The sequence below is a fragment of the Fibroporia radiculosa genome (assembly GCF_000313525.1).
Source record: "Fibroporia radiculosa TFFH 294 genomic supercontigs, scaffold9638, whole genome shotgun sequence".
Classification (NCBI taxonomy): domain Eukaryota; kingdom Fungi; phylum Basidiomycota; class Agaricomycetes; order Polyporales; family Fibroporiaceae; genus Fibroporia; species Fibroporia radiculosa.
In genome coordinates this window covers 31,745-44,106 of record NW_012133463.1, presented here as the reverse complement: position 1 = coordinate 44,106, position 12,362 = coordinate 31,745, and the positions used below count along the sequence as shown (strand labels likewise).

At 52.7% G+C, this 12,362-nt stretch overlaps 4 protein-coding genes across 4 annotated transcripts; 3 read left to right on the top strand and 1 right to left on the bottom strand.

Moving 5' to 3' along the window:
- Positions 1 to 67: 67 nt before the first annotated feature.
- FIBRA_06931 (uncharacterized protein) lies at positions 68 to 2,964 on the top strand (the record flags this gene model as incomplete). The annotated part of the gene is made up of 17 exons (XM_012328635.1): positions 68 to 348; positions 416 to 561; positions 615 to 728; positions 785 to 825; positions 885 to 1,119; positions 1,175 to 1,281; positions 1,336 to 1,392; positions 1,453 to 1,470; positions 1,527 to 1,721; positions 1,780 to 1,790; positions 1,849 to 1,921; positions 1,969 to 2,092; positions 2,152 to 2,303; positions 2,368 to 2,553; positions 2,608 to 2,684; positions 2,734 to 2,829; positions 2,892 to 2,964. 17 exons carry the CDS (start codon positions 68 to 70, stop codon positions 2,962 to 2,964), a joined length of 1,986 nt encoding a protein of 661 aa, XP_012184025.1.
- Positions 2,965 to 3,761: 797 nt separating this feature from the next.
- Positions 3,762 to 5,130, bottom strand: FIBRA_06930 (uncharacterized protein; the record flags this gene model as incomplete). The annotated part of the gene is made up of 5 exons (XM_012328634.1): positions 3,762 to 3,777; positions 3,826 to 4,157; positions 4,241 to 4,778; positions 4,837 to 4,893; positions 4,946 to 5,130. The coding sequence occupies 5 exons, from the start codon at positions 5,128 to 5,130 to the stop codon at positions 3,762 to 3,764; spliced, it is 1,128 nt and encodes a 375-aa protein (XP_012184024.1).
- A 920-nt stretch (positions 5,131 to 6,050) lies between these two features.
- On the top strand, positions 6,051 to 8,563 carry FIBRA_06929 (uncharacterized protein; the record flags this gene model as incomplete). Its single annotated transcript, XM_012328633.1, has 7 exons — positions 6,051 to 6,126; positions 6,197 to 6,384; positions 6,441 to 6,496; positions 6,817 to 6,911; positions 6,989 to 7,887; positions 7,956 to 8,177; positions 8,243 to 8,563. The coding sequence occupies 7 exons, from the start codon at positions 6,051 to 6,053 to the stop codon at positions 8,561 to 8,563; spliced, it is 1,857 nt and encodes a 618-aa protein (XP_012184023.1).
- A 1,747-nt stretch (positions 8,564 to 10,310) lies between these two features.
- Positions 10,311 to 11,832, top strand: FIBRA_06928 (uncharacterized protein; the record flags this gene model as incomplete). The annotated part of the gene is made up of 3 exons (XM_012328632.1): positions 10,311 to 10,378; positions 10,430 to 10,579; positions 10,635 to 11,832. The coding sequence occupies 3 exons, from the start codon at positions 10,311 to 10,313 to the stop codon at positions 11,830 to 11,832; spliced, it is 1,416 nt and encodes a 471-aa protein (XP_012184022.1).
- Between the last annotated feature and the right edge of the window lie 530 nt (positions 11,833 to 12,362).

Here is a 12,362-nt window from a genome sequence, read left to right as displayed (position 1 = left end):
ACCATCTGGATTCCCCCGCCAGGCCGCTTCGTTCATCGAAGTTGGCGGGGTGCGCACGAATTTTGCGATGGCTGACGTTCAATCCATCGGCCTTGGGGGCGGTTCGCACGTCAAGATATCGGACACGCCCAAGGGGTCGAGCGTAGCCGTCGGCCCTGAATCCGTAGGACACAACTTGATACGCGATGCACGAGTTTTTGGCGGGAATACGTTGACTACGACAGACATTATTGTTGCTAGTGGAGGTGCCGAGCTCGGTGTCAAGGAGAAGGTTGCTGATGTGCCCGGTTCTGTAATTGACAAGGCTGCCAAGGCGATCAAGAAAGGGCTCGAGGGTATTATTGACAAGTATGTTGTCCGTATGACGAGGGGTCATGTTGTACACCAGTCTGACATACTACTTCCATCATCTTAGGATGAAGACATCTCCAGAAGATATTACAGTACTTTTGGTTGGGGGTGGTAGCATCATCGCTCCGGACAAACTCTCCGGCGTCGGTGAAATTCTCAGGCCGCCATACTTCAGTGTCGCAAATGCCGTTGGGGCGGCTATGGCCAAGGGTAAAGTATGTATTGGGAGCATTAGCCAGCTATATTAACAAACTCCTTTGCAGTTGCTGGCGAGATTGATACCATTGAACTACTCCAGAATCGGGACATTCACGACGTCATCGACGCAATCAAGAAGCAAGCGATAGAGAAAGCCATCAAAGCAGGCGCAGACCCGGGTCAGTCTGTGTCTCACTGTCTGCGACCTTCAACTCATCAGGGGCATGCGGTCCAGCTACGACGAAGATTGTAGAGGTAGTGAATCTTCCCGTCCAGGTGCGTTTTCGGATGATTCTATGAATTCAGGAAGATCTGGGGGTTCATGGGCTTCGCAGTATGTTACGAACCAAGCCACTCGTATTATTGTAAAAGCCGCCGGCGACCTGGCACCGGAGGCTATCGCATCTGTGATCTCCTTAGACGAGGTAACAGCCCCTCAAAATGAAGATTATAGAGAGGGAGAGAAGGCAGTGCTAGATGAACAGAGTGAAGAGCAGGCCATCGACATTGAGGCTTACAAGCCAACAATCCGCCCGGACCGCTCATGGAGTCTCACAGAGCTTGACCTTGGTGTGGCGTCCGACTGCCTTTCTGATATTTTTTCTGACCTGGGCTTACGTTGCAGAGTGGATTGCAGAGGGATGTGGAGTATTAGGGACAGGTGGAGGAGGTCCCACCTATCCACCGTTCCTTATGGCCCGCCAACTTCTACGCGATGGAAAGGAAATCATCGTGAGTGTGACTGCGCTTCTGACGGCGAATCCTATAAGATATTTTCTATGCTAGGTCGTCGACCCAGAGGATGTCGCTGAGGACGCTGTCTTCATCCGCTGTATGTTTATGGTGCGTGGGGCGCATTCTCGTGCATGTATTCACCTCATTTACCATGTAAATCTTATATAGGGAGCGCCTAGTGTTTCTGTACGCCATTCATTTGATCTCCCCCTGGTATATAACCGAGATAATGTATCTGCTAGCTGGAGCGTCTTCAGGGTGGCAATGAGATCCCTTCGGCAATCCGTGCACTCATGAAATACATGGGCCTTCAGGACGTCGCGGGCACAATATCTGACGAGATAGGTGGTGGAAACGGGCTGCAGCCAATGATTGTGGCCGCGGAGATGGGTAAAACGGTCCTTGACGGTGATCTCATGGGTCGTGCCTATCCGAACGTGAGCCGATGGTTATTGTCCGCAAAAGATGATGTGCACAACTGACATTGATATCCAGATGTATCAATCGTAAGTCGTATGCTCCGACATACCAATGATGGTATTGGTGACCCCCTCGAACGATCAGTCTTCCTGGTGCTTTCAATATTCCTGGGGGCCTGTGGCCCTGTGCCATAGCTGATGGTGTCGGCAATGCCGTGGTAATTTTGGCAGCTTTCCGGAAGTAAATATTCTAAGCGACTTTCAGGTATTGCCAACAGCAAGCAATCCCAAATCTGTCGAAACTATCCTGCGAACTGTGACGACAGAGATGGGGTCCAAGAGCGGCGTCAGTATGGCACCTCTGACCCGTCTCACCTGCCAACAATATGGTGCGTGACTATATTTGTGGTTCCTGAAATCGGTCGTAACGAGCCATTTGTGCGAACAGGGATCCCCAGGACAGTCTCGCAAGCTTGGCGCATTGGACGTACTATTGCATTATGCAGAAAAAATAACGATTTCAAAAGCATTCCTGCAGCCATTCTCAAGCTGCAAAATGGCGCATGTTTGTTCGTTGGGAAGATCGTGGATGTTCAGCGGGTACGGAATCTCACATTGGGCTCTTTTTCGCCATCGTAGAGCTTATTGATATGCGATGTAATAGGAGGTTCGAAAGGGCTTCACTTGGGGCTCTGTCACGATTGTTCCTCTATTGGAGGACGAGGAAGAAGATGGAGGTTCCCCAGCAACAGCGAATCAGCTTTATGGCCCAGAAGACCGACTCGTGATTCCGTTCCAGAATGAGAATCTATACGCATACATTGAAAGTCCCAACGATGGCGATAGAAAGGTGATTCTCATTTCTCATTCCGCATTTCAAAACTGAAGACCGCACATGTATCAGGTTCTGGTAACTGTTCCGGATCTAATCACTGTATTAGATTCGCAAAACGGTAGCGCGCTTGGGACTCCTGACTATCGGTGAGTTATGCGCAACGACAAATTAATATAAGAATTAACGAAAGGGCAGGTATGGCTTACGGGTAACCGTAATCGCTATGGCGGGTGACCCGAAATGGACAGAAACTACTGAAGGGCTGGCTACTGGTGGACCGGCCGCATTCGGGTTTGTGGCAGACATCGACTCTAGTAATTCATGAAGCTAATTCGATACGTTAATCATTCCAGCTTACATGATCTTCCCTTCACGCCTATTGCGATCTACAAAGAACCTACCAGTGTGGTCGCAGAATATGCTTGAGATATTCACATAGACCTCCGGGTATGCGCCTTTTCAAGACCCAATTGAAATGCATGCAATTTATGGTATCTATGTCCTATAGAAGAATTCACTTATGTTTTAACCATGCACTATTGCTAGTACACATGATTTTTGAATGAATGATAGATCAGCACTTATTTTTCTAAGCTTATGGTTCGGAGGTGTGCGACAGCCGCCTTCCGTTGGATCTGAAGCGATCTGCTGTGGCCAACGGCATGTGGCGCGGCGCGCCCCGCGTGAGCCACCTAACACGTACAGCGACCACGCACTGCAATTCCTGAAAACGATTAGCAGCGCACTCGTTCCCAGTGGCTATGGCTCATCCGGGACGCCCAGCAATAGTCACAATGATGTTCTCGCTGCATCTCCAAGTATCATTTCAGGATGTCGTTCCTCCAAGATCCCTCGAAGAAGTCACATACATCACAGCTTGACTATACAAGGCCCCACATTGGCATAGAGATAGGAGTATGCTCGCTCCTGTTCCACAGAATGTTTACCCAGCCGCTTCGTAACTCGCTCACCGACAATAGTATATTGACGGGTCTTCTAAACAAAGTCGCAATCAAAGAACATGTGCAGAGCCAAATCATCATCATGGTCTCTGAGTGTATGACGTCTTGTGGTAGGAAGTATGGGACGATTCGAATTCGAACGCTGCCCGCCGATTCACGCAAGTGTTATATGATTTATTGCGGATAAAGAGCGCAGCTGTCGTATTCATTTGTTCCCCTTCGCTCTCATTTAATCTTAACAAATACATATTGACGGTTCTTCTAGACCCAGCAAAACCTATGCATATACGTGACCATGAATTCTCCTAGTACAGGCAGTACTCACCTTTCGTTAAACGCCCAATCAATCTCGTCGCTCACTTCCTTTCCGTACCATTTCATAGACGCCAGGTGACTGGCCCGCCTAGTAGTTTCCCAGCCCAGTCCACCCGCAACTTCCTGCAGCTCCGTATTCATCCCCCATATCTCAATTTTCACCACGTCGCACCTTCTAGCAAACTCAATAAGCCGCTCTACGAGCGCAGGGAAGGTTACTCTCGTCGCTCGGAGTCGTGTGAGGATGAGCGTGCGGGAGGATGCGAGCGTGTCCAGGGACCACGTCGCGAACGTGGGACGCCCACTTCCAATATTCTCGAGGACGTCGTGCAGTGTGGCCCCCTTGCGTGGGAGTAGAAGCATGCCCCATGTACCAGTGGGAGGACAGGTTGCATGTCTTCCGTGAATGCCATCGTTCTCTGTACCTGGGACGCACCGACGCCCTTATCGGTCAGGAACGCGACCTGCAGACGACTAGTAGAAGACGCGCTGGCAGCCAGGTCGGCCTTCATCCACTCAACGTCCTGCTCCCACACGTATTTCATGTCGTCCTCTCCCAGCCACATCCAACTGTGCGAAGACTTGTGGGGGGCGCTGACGTTTTCCCTCATCCTTTCCGAAGATAACACCAAGCTCGTCTCTACAGACTCACACTCGACCCATCCCGGTGTCCCGTTGCCATCGGGTCCGCACGTATAGTAGAAATTGGGGCCAATGTCGCTGTATAGGATGGAAAGCTGTGCATTGCCGTGCGCTACAGCTGGTGGTGCACCCCAGGCCTTAGGGAATGGGGGAAGTGTACTCCACGGTGCGAGGACCCAATGCAGGAGGCGCATCATATGTCGTGCATATCCGTTCCGTCGCTTTTCTGGCGGCGTGAAAACAGAGGCTATACCGTAAGCAATAATCTCTTTTGCTTTAGGGTCTGCACCTGGCCGTGCAACAACTGCGGTCCGGCGGAATCTAACCAATTTGAAGGATCCCATGAAGACGGCCGTGAGTGAAACGAGCACAAACTCACGTGTCACACGAGCACATGAAATCCAATGTTTTTGGATTTGCTCTAGGTGCTATCACCCTAGGTGTGTATTCGATAAACAAACGCATGAGAGTGCGACCGTCGAACATACCAAGATGTGAGCTTCCCCTCTGCTCCGTGTTCCTGTAGACTCAATATCGTCTCTCGCCGGACGAAGTCTTCTGTAGTAAATCCATTCGCCCATTCGATAGCGGTCCGTTTTAGGCACTCCAGTGTTTGCTCCGGCGTGGCGGGGAAGAGCGACAGATTTTCGAGCAAAATAGGATTCGAACTCATGGTACCAGAGTCAAAAAAGGCCTTTGCTTCGCAGCACAGAAGAGAGAATGATCCAAGATTGACCTGACTGCGTTCACCGTGATATCTTCGGGCCGCGTTTATACGCGGTGTCAGCACTGCAGTTTATGCCAGGCCATTATGTTTCCCGTGACAGCGATTCGTAGTCGTGTTATTCAGCAATGCAGCCGGACCTGATTCAAAATTCATCAGATTTCTGTGCAGAGTGTCACTGCAACCCCCCTGCGCTGTCTAGTGATGATTTAATATGATAGCTGATTTTTTCTGAATCCCCGAGGCTTTCAGTACCCATCAAATTTCCGGAAAGCTCTTCTCTATAGTGTCGATTAGCATGTCTGTTCTGTGTTCAGGAACACCAACATTCAAATCACAATTGTCTGTCTGTCTGTCTGTATGAAATGGTCCAGCCAGCCTTCAAGGCCTGCTGGAGAGAACAGGCTGGAATTTGCGTTCTTATTCTGAGACTTCTATGAGAAAATTCACACTACATTAGTTCTCCATGTGCTACGCGAGCCTAGTTGATGTGGATAATGGCTCGGGCATTGAAATTCCCGTAAGCGCACTGTACTCACATTAGTAACAAATCCCGCCGATTTCGCGGCCAATTCTTGCTGTACAATATACTGTTAGAGCCTGAAAGTCGAATACTAGAAAGCTGTTCCCAACAGAGTCCTCGAGCATCTAACAGCTCTACATACTGAGGAAACGATGCGTTTCTGTTGTGATCGAGCCGCCCAAGCGTGCAGATCTCCACCTTCCTTTCTTGGAACTATGACCTCACCACAATGATTCAAATTGTGGCTGCGAGCTAGCACCGACTGCATTCAACTTCACCAATTCGACTCTGTAGACTTGTACACTGCGGCTACGAAGTCACGAATCAACATCTGCCCCGAGTTCTCATGACCGACTTCATCCGCCGCCTGGTTTCTGGCGACAAAGCTCGCTTCAAAGATGGCGACCTGGACGTAGATCTAGGTAAGCACGCAGCTCCATGGCCCACGGGCTGCAATTCTCTCCATCGTTCTGATACCCTTCTCACCCGCAGACCTAGTGTACATCACAGACCAGGTCGTCGTGATGGGCTACCCTGCGGCCGGCCTCGAGTCCCTGTACCGCAACCGGAGAGAAGACGCAAGGAGGTTTCTGGAACACCGACATCAGAAAAACTTCTGGGTCTTCAATTTCTGTCCTGTAGGCGAGAACTCGTATCCGGCGAGTGTCTTTGACGGCCGAGTCAGTCGGTATCCTTTCCCCGATCACCAGTGCGTGTCTGTAGCATTTTCCAATAGTACAATGGTGGCGAGACTCCTGCATACCCTTTAACCACCGGTGCTCTGACACACCGGTGAGGCGCGAACGGGTCTTACACTTGTTCGGGTGCTCAGACAAGCATGATTGGCTGCATAGTAAAAATATGCTAGCAGTTCAAATCTTGCATACAGTGTCAATGTCACACCCACATCGGAGTTGCCACACCACACTACGCATGACGAAAAAAATGATGCTTTCCATGATAGCGAAATGCTCCCTAAACAAGGGTGGAAGGCTTATCCTGTTTGATTGACATCTTTTGTAATTTTCCATGGCAGGGCACCCGGTAGTTCCTATGCCATAATTCTACCAGTAGTGTAAACAAAACATTTACTGATAGGTCTAACATTCCAGCGCTCCCCCTCTCGCGATCCTCCCGCTTGTTGCCCGCGAGATGCGAACATGGCTGGAAGCAGATCCAGTTCACGTCGCCGTTCTGCACTGCAAAGGTGACCACACGCCCGTTATCGCGAAGTCCCTTCCGACCACTAATATCCCACATTCATTTTGCCTCAAATTTCCGAAGCCGGAAAGGGAAGGTCGGGAACCATGGCGTGTGCGTACCTTCTCACGTCGAACGCCCCGCCGCAGCCTCTACAACCCACGCGGAGTCGCACCGCCAAGGAAGAGGCGACTGCCCGTGCCGAGCAGATAATGGATGCGATGCCGTCTGACGAAGGTGAAGACCAGAACCTGCACCAAGACGACCTATCCCTAGACGGAAAAGACCCAATCGCCTCTGAGCTTGCGAGCGGAACAGAGACTCCTTCTCCCCAGGCCCAGGAACAGCCAACAGATGCACAGAGCAGGGACATCACACATGGTACCGCAGCAGATAATCTGACCCAAGTCCTCGAGCTGCACTCATCCCGGCGCATGAAGCGGCCCTCGTCTCCGTCTCGCAAAGCGAAGCAAGGCGTGAGTATCCCCAGCCAGCGACGCTGGCTCTATTATTGGTCGCTGCTGCTCGCGCACCAGGCCCCGCGCGGATTATGGGCAGCTGACGCGGATGCAGCCCTGCCCGGGCGGCGAAAGGTGCGCCTGACGCAGATCACCGTGCGCATGCGCGAGCTCTCGGGTATGGCGACAAGGCTCGTGCGCGCAGCGAACGCGGTCATCGAACGCACGAGCTTCGCGAAGGCAACCGGAACGGCCGCCGCGAGCGCGCGGGGCCGCGGACTGCTGTGGGCGTCTCTCGCACGGTACGACGACGAGCTTGTCGAGCAGCTCGAGCGCTGGGAGCAGTACACGCGCGAGCGCGCGGGTGATATGGGCAGGCGGAGGGCAGGCAGCGAACGGAGAGGAGACAAGGCGCTTGCGGATATATTCAGGGCCGATGAGTGGGACAATGGAAAGATGGTGCGAAGCTTCGCACGGCTCGGAGTGGTGGGAGCGGATTCTGTCCGGAATGAGGAGTCTCAGACGGTGAGCCCCTCGCTAATACGGTGGCCGGTGGCTGTCTATGCGCAGAGCTAATGCTGGATTCGCATTAGGACGAGAGAGTGCTAGCGCAGGTCTTGCATCCACTGACGGACGACAAGTGGGGTGCCTTGCGTGACAAGATCCAGCAAGATGCTGGAAACAGGCTGGATGCCGCGCAGGACACGAAATCGGAACAGACATCCATCAACGAAGGGGCCCAGACGCCTAAAAACAGTGATGGTGTCGTGCTGGAGGCTGATCGGGAGGTACGGGTGAAGCTTTATATGGGTCAAGTGAGTGTCACTTCCAATGGATTGATACCCTCAGAACAGTGCACTAACTGGATACATTTCGCCAGGTCCCAATGGGATGGTTCTGGTTCATCCCAGCATTCCATATGCCGCGTCCTGGTTCTGCTGCAGGGCCAAGCGCGACGCTCGCACTTCAGAGAAAAGAAGTTGACTTCCCAATTGGTATAGGCTCAAATATCATCGACGTTGCGGTATCCATGGAGTGGGTACTTGAGGGTGCACAAGCCTTGGAACCTCCCTCGCGCGAGGGCAGCCTTGCATCGAGACAGGGACGAGGAGAGCCGGCAGGTATTGCTTCATCCTTGCACGCGGCGACAGCCGGGGACTTCAGAAGGGTGGTCGAGAGTAAGCAAGCGGCTGAGGATTAGACCAAGTCAAGTGTTAGTTACGGTGGCACTAGGAATCTTGACGACGTGACGTGGATGCTGACGGGAAGTAGCCATGTGCTTGATCCTCGGAGAATATATCTGCCACATTAATTAAGATTGTCCGTATTGAACCCATCTAGGGACAATGACTTGAAGGATACAAGGCAGCCCGGCGGAAGAAAACGGCCAGCAAGTGAATGGGCTCAGATGACATGTGCACATAATTTGGACATCCCACCGAGTGCGGCATTGGCAGTGATCGAAAAAAAGAGCGCTGTGTGCGAGCTAAGCGCTGGATGGCTTCGACATCTTCCTGATCATCAAGCCACCTCTATGGTTCAGAGCGACATCCAGTCAAGACGTCCTCAAAAACGAGCGCCTTGTGCATGCACTATGAAGGTAGCATGAGAGTTGATAGCCAGAAGTGCGCTGAGCGAGTTGAGCAGGTGGAAGACGCCTCTAGCGCTGTCTAATATGTACGGTGGTAGTAATCTGCTCACCACAGCGCCAGCACATAGCCGGATCGTTGAGTTGAGCATCTTGATCCAGAGGTGGCATCAGGAAAGTTCGTAAGAGCTCCGGCAGCTTTAGATGTGCAGGTTCTTCATACGCGCGATAAGGGAGCGGAAGACAAGAGGAAGGGCAGAGAGGGCCGCAAGTGTGAGCGTCGAGCAAAGTTTCTCCGGACGGGGTCGTCGATGAGCTTGCACTGGCAACGACGGGCGGCTCTGACTCTATGAGTCACTGCGCGGGTACACGTGGATCACGTGTTGGCGTGGATCAGTGATCCTCTCGTGCCAAGTTCGAGCTCGATGGGCCAATTAATAATGTTTAATGCCTCCGCTGGCTGAGAGCTTTGGGCACTGACTTGACGAGAGAAGACGGCGTGTGCAGCATGTCGACAACGACTCCAATTCCGCCGCAGAATCCTGCTGCGCCGTTAGAACAGAACAGAACAGAACGGTACGTACCACGTTCTGTTCCCCCATCATGGCGGTTACTTATAGCACTAGCCATGATGCCATGCGGCAATTGGGTCCGCTCGTCCCCCCTGCAATCGGGCCCGGCTAGCCAAACGCAGCGAGTGATAGGCACTCCTGCCGCTCTCAGCGGCTCTGGCAGAACCCTCCACGAGCCCAGCCCTCGACATCACTTCTTCTTTGCCGTGGACCGGAGATGTGCATCGCTCACAACGCTTGCACAGCTTATCGTCCCCTCTCCTTTCCTCCTCCGCGGCCTCGTCAGGATCCCTCCCGCTGCTCCTTGCGGTGAGGCTTTGGCTCAGGAATGATGTCCTTTTCGCTCAAGATCGCATGGTTCGTGCTGTCGTTAACAGGTGAACCCCCTCTGATTGCATCTGCTGCCATACGCTGACGATGCTGCCCTGCGACATATCATCCAGGATTGCTGAGCAGTCTGGTCGTGCTGCCTCGTTTCGTCGCTGCAGTGGATTGTCACTGGATACCCATACTATACACCGTTGCAAATGGGATGATACAGATTATGTTGTGTATTGGTGCGTCCTTTCCGTTGCCTAGTTCGCGCAGACTCCCTGAGTGCCACTCGCTTCTTAGGCATGGCTTGGAAGATGAATCCGCTCATGATGCCCGAAACGTTCTGCATTGGTGAGCTCGTCCACGATGTCCCCTACTACCTGCGCGCCATGTCCTATCCCTGACCCTCGCATCCAGCGCAATCTTTCCTCACAGCAATACCCTGGTTAGTTACGACAGCCGTTTGTGCGGCCATGACGATCATGACATCACTTGTCATCCTCCGCCTGTACCGAACTCGCACTGTCGCAGTGCTCGATCTGTACGTAATTGCTTTCTGTGAAGAGCTATGCATTAAGGCCCTTCACAATAGCCGGCAAGCTTTGAAATGGCGAACTTCTTTGCTTTTACTAGTCGTTGGTTTTCCGTCAGCATTTTCCATCGTGTACATCGTGCTGGCGGTCAAGTTACATGCGATACAAGGGACATCCAACATGCATTGCGACGCTACAAATCCCATATGGTATGTTAGATGAGTCTGTGATGCCTCGAGAAGTTAACGTATTATATAACCGCAGGGTTCGTCTGTTCAGCTTCGCCGGAGTCCCGCTTCTGCTCGCCGTACCATCACTCATTCTCACATTAACCTGCGCTATTATTCTGATTTCCTACCGAAAGCAGCGCACTCACAATCTTTCCCGTGTCTCACGCGTCGAACCCACCTCTGATATATTCACACCTCTCCCCAGTCGCCACGACTTAAGACCGAAACGCAAATCTTCCCAGAGGGACGATAGTGGCGACTTCGGTGCTACCATGGAGATGAAGACGCTGCCCCCTATCACTCACAGCCAGCAAGTTTCTGACATCGAGCGACGAGCTCCCTCAACAACGCCGTCACCGAGCTCGTTTGTCTATGCTATATCTACACCCAATGGTTCTTGGTCCGCCAGCACGTCTCTCACACCAGCAGGACCTGCTCCTGTCCACTCCCGCATGGAGCGATATCATCTACCTTTCCCGTGGAAGTCCTCATCTCGCCTACCGTCGCCGGAGAATGAGCAGCAGCAACGAGACCAGCCCAGCCCTCTGAGCCCATCTCCCTCCCCAATTCTGTTCGCCTCAGCTTCCAACGCATCCAGTCCGCGGACCAGCCCAATCAACGTACCCCTGTTCACCAGCTTCGGCGCACGCGCCCCGCCCGCGTCACATCTGGTCCCTTACGCAGATGAACGGGCGGCGCTGCAGTACAGCCGACCGACAGCAGAGGAAGAGGACATCGTCGAATGCGATACGCTCGACGATGCACAGAGCGGGTCGATGAAGTGGGCGCGCGACTCGTTCGAGTCGAGCCTCACTAAGTCGGATCTGCGGTTTGCGCGCGAGGCGAGTGAGGATGGGGCGTTCGACGTGTACACGCGTAGGTCCCCTCCCGATAATCTCGTGCGCACGCCGATCGCTGATCAACGTCTCGCATTTCCGCCCCCTTCATACGATCGCTGTCTATCCGCAGACTCGTTCTGGCCGCCTTCGGCTGCAGATGTGTCCCCAGCGCCCCCGTCGGCGCACGACAGTGCTGCGGTGTGGCGTATCCTCGTCTTTCAGCTCGTCCTGTCGTTTACGCAGATACTCGCCACTATTTCGTCGCTCGTCGAGATCACATGGGGAGAAGATTTGTCGAGTTCTATCGGCACCCAGCACGTCGCGCTACTCTTGGTTGCATGGGCACCTGCTATTGCGTTCGGTGCGCCCCCATGGACACGGGTGGCACGATAATTCATTCAATTTGAGTCTCCTCTTCTATGCTCTTTCCAACCCTTGTATGGTACCCATTCATACCGTACCTGCTCATGGAACTATTGTTCCTCTTCGTAGCGTAGTAGTAATTAGCTGATGTGTTGTGATTTCTCTCAGGACACTTCTCTCTCACTCCTTTGTGTCTTTCATGGATACCCCTGTGTATCAGTATTAGACGTTGGGTACGTCGTAGCTCGGAGATACGCGCGAAAATTGGCATTAAGACGAAGAACGAAAGCGATACAGCATGAGGTGACACCAGATAGCCAGACGATTAGAACCCACGACGGGAAACGAAACTCTAAGGAAGTGAGGACAAGATATCAGGTCGGAACATCTGATCGTACGGAAACTAGCGAGTCGCACCTCCAAGTCCTGAGATGTTGCCACGCCCAGAACAAATTTTCGACCACCGTCCGTCACTTGTGAGAAGTGAACGTGTGAGTTGAGTATCAGCGAGGTGCAGCAAGAACGACGTACCCAGGGCGAAGATGTTGTGCCGCAGGAAC